The following is a 2,443-nucleotide window of genomic DNA, read 5'->3' as shown; positions in this document are numbered from 1 at the left end:
TATATATATATAAATTAGGAATTATAAGCTTCAATGCCGCCCCCCCCAGCAATGTAGAAATGTCCCGTGTTGGACATTTAACTTAACATGATTCAGCACTAGAATATCATAGAGACCTGGTGGTTTATTTTTGTTTTTTGACAAGTAAAGTTATGGCTTCAAATGTTGCTATAGCAAGCTCTTTTCACGATTTCCTCAAATGTAAAAATCTAGTTTTAACACGATGACTTGCGTTCATCTTTTTGTTAGCATCAGCAGCACACCGGCTGGGATATGAGCAGTGATATCCTGGGCATATTGAAACCACTTCCAGTCGGCTTGAAAATGAAATTATTCGCTGATGCGATGACAAGCGCAGCATCGTTTTATTGCCTTCACAAGTCTCGGATTGTTGGCGGGTATGACACGGAAAAACTCTCTCCCTGTCACCCTCCAGTCATAAGCGACTCCTCTAATGAGGCAAGCAGGCCAATGAGTGGGCCGAAGCCACTGAAACCTCCAGTTCTATCAAATCAACTGGTGTGAGGAGAACGTATCTGGCGCCGATGTCTGACTTCTCACCTCGTCCCAGACTGAGTCCTCATTGAGTCCTTGTAGACATGGCTGCTAGACACAGATTCACACCCACATACTCAACTAACAGCTCTATTCACAGAGGAAGACTAGAGCCAATGTGTGTTTGCACACACAAGCCTGCTAACAGTTTGTGGAAATAGAAATGCTGTGACCATGAAAATGAATGAAGATTTTCAATCACTGCTACTTTTATGATCTCTTCTTTTAGTCTCTATAAGGAGCATGTTTTACACAGTTTAGCTAATTAGTGGTGCTTGCTAAGGGAAGCATCACTATTACTGTTGTTCTTACTTACAGGAATATTCGGGTTACAGTACACGCTAAGCTTAATTGACCGCATGTGTCGCATAATGTTGATTGCCACAAAAATAATTAAGAATCATTCCTCATTTTCTTATGAAAAGAAAGATTATGTATAAATGTAAAGCTCGCAATTTTATAAAACACTTTATTCATATTAATTTTTATGTTAAAACGTATTATTTGAGCTGTACATCTGTTTAAATAATTTTACTGTATTTTAGGGAGTTTTGCTTTTTAGGGTTTATTGCTTATGGCAGTTGGTTGTCATGAATTTTATTTTAGTCTTATTTATATACTGTTACAGTTTTTAATAATATTTTGAATTCGCTTGGGTTTTTATATTTTCAGGGTTTTTTTCCCTCCAGTTAGTAATTTTAGTGCTTTGACTTAAACTTACTTAGTTGCCAAGGCAACAATTCTGATTTTTGTTTAGTTTTTCATTGAATATTTAAATATTAATACTGTATATAACATTACACTTAGGCTTTATTTCAATAACAATTTTTCTTTCTTTTTTTGTTTTGTTTTAGTTAACAGTAATAACCCCATTCACTTACCTTTGTAAGCACTTCACTGTAACCTTTTTTTTTTCTTTTTTTAGAAAATGAGGGACAAGTGGAAATGAATTTTTATGGTAATCAACATCATTCCACAAATGCTGTCCATTGAGCATGAAACTCATAATAAGGTTGGATTAAGGTTAATGGTTCACAAGTATTGGTGTTTTTACTTGTACTTTTTTTTCTTCATATGCTTTCTTTTACCTGCAAAGTTGTTTTATTTTTCAACCAGCGTCTCCTGCTTCCTGTGTTTAGATTTCCTTGCTGAAACAGAGCCTGGAGATGCAGCTTTCCCAATCCCAGCATTCCCTGCAGCAGCTGCAGGCACAGTTCAGTCAGGAGCGAGAGCACCTGGGACAGCAGCTGCAGGAAATGGAGCTGGAGCATCAGCGCAGGGAGCAGCGGCTGCAGGAAGCCCACTACTGCTCTATGCAGGACATGCAGGAAGCCCGCCAGCACGACCTCAAGGTAACCACAACAAAACAATCTCCCACCTGTCTCACGCAGAGAGAGACCGCTTTGACCTGTATGCATGCTCTTTTCCTTTCACCGCTTGGCTCTCTGTTATTTGAGTTTTTATGACTCTGTGTTCCACATCCACTCTTATCTCAGCTTCAGACAACCCTCCTACAGACCATTCAGAGACTGTCTGACCTGTGCTGCTTATAACACAATTTTTTTTGTTCTGTAACAGTTTTAGTTTATATTTTAAAATGTCAAATTGTTTTAGTCAACAAAGATAACATTACATTGTGGTCAGTGTCTTGTATTATGAGTAATAATTCGATATTAATAATTAATATTATTAGGGTGTTGCATTATTAATATTTGTGACTCTGGACCACAAAACCAGTCATAAGGGTCAATTTTTCGAAATTGAGATTTATATATCATATAAAAGCTGAATAAATAAGCTTTCCATTGATGTATGGTTTGTAAGAATAGGACAATATTTGGCCGAGATACAACTATTTGAAAATCTGGAATCTGAGGGTGCAAAAAAA

General features: G+C 37.2%; 1 protein-coding gene across 1 annotated transcript in view; it reads left to right on the top strand.

Moving 5' to 3' along the window:
* Nucleotides 1-2,443, top strand: part of LOC107743322 (protein FAM184A) — a 142,058-nt gene that overhangs the window by 93,631 nt on the left and 45,984 nt on the right. The window contains exon 11 of the mRNA XM_016556491.1: nucleotides 1,695-1,907. Coding sequence (XP_016411977.1) covers nucleotides 1,695-1,907 — 213 coding nt within the window. The remainder of the gene's footprint in view (nucleotides 1-1,694; nucleotides 1,908-2,443) is intronic.

The sequence above is a fragment of the Sinocyclocheilus rhinocerous genome, unplaced genomic scaffold (genome assembly GCF_001515625.1).
Source record: "Sinocyclocheilus rhinocerous isolate Xijiao unplaced genomic scaffold, SAMN03320098_v1.1 scaffold827, whole genome shotgun sequence".
Taxonomy (NCBI): domain Eukaryota; kingdom Metazoa; phylum Chordata; class Actinopteri; order Cypriniformes; family Cyprinidae; genus Sinocyclocheilus; species Sinocyclocheilus rhinocerous.
The sequence above is the reverse complement of the archived record's forward strand: the minus strand, read 5'-3'. Positions and strand labels throughout refer to the sequence as shown.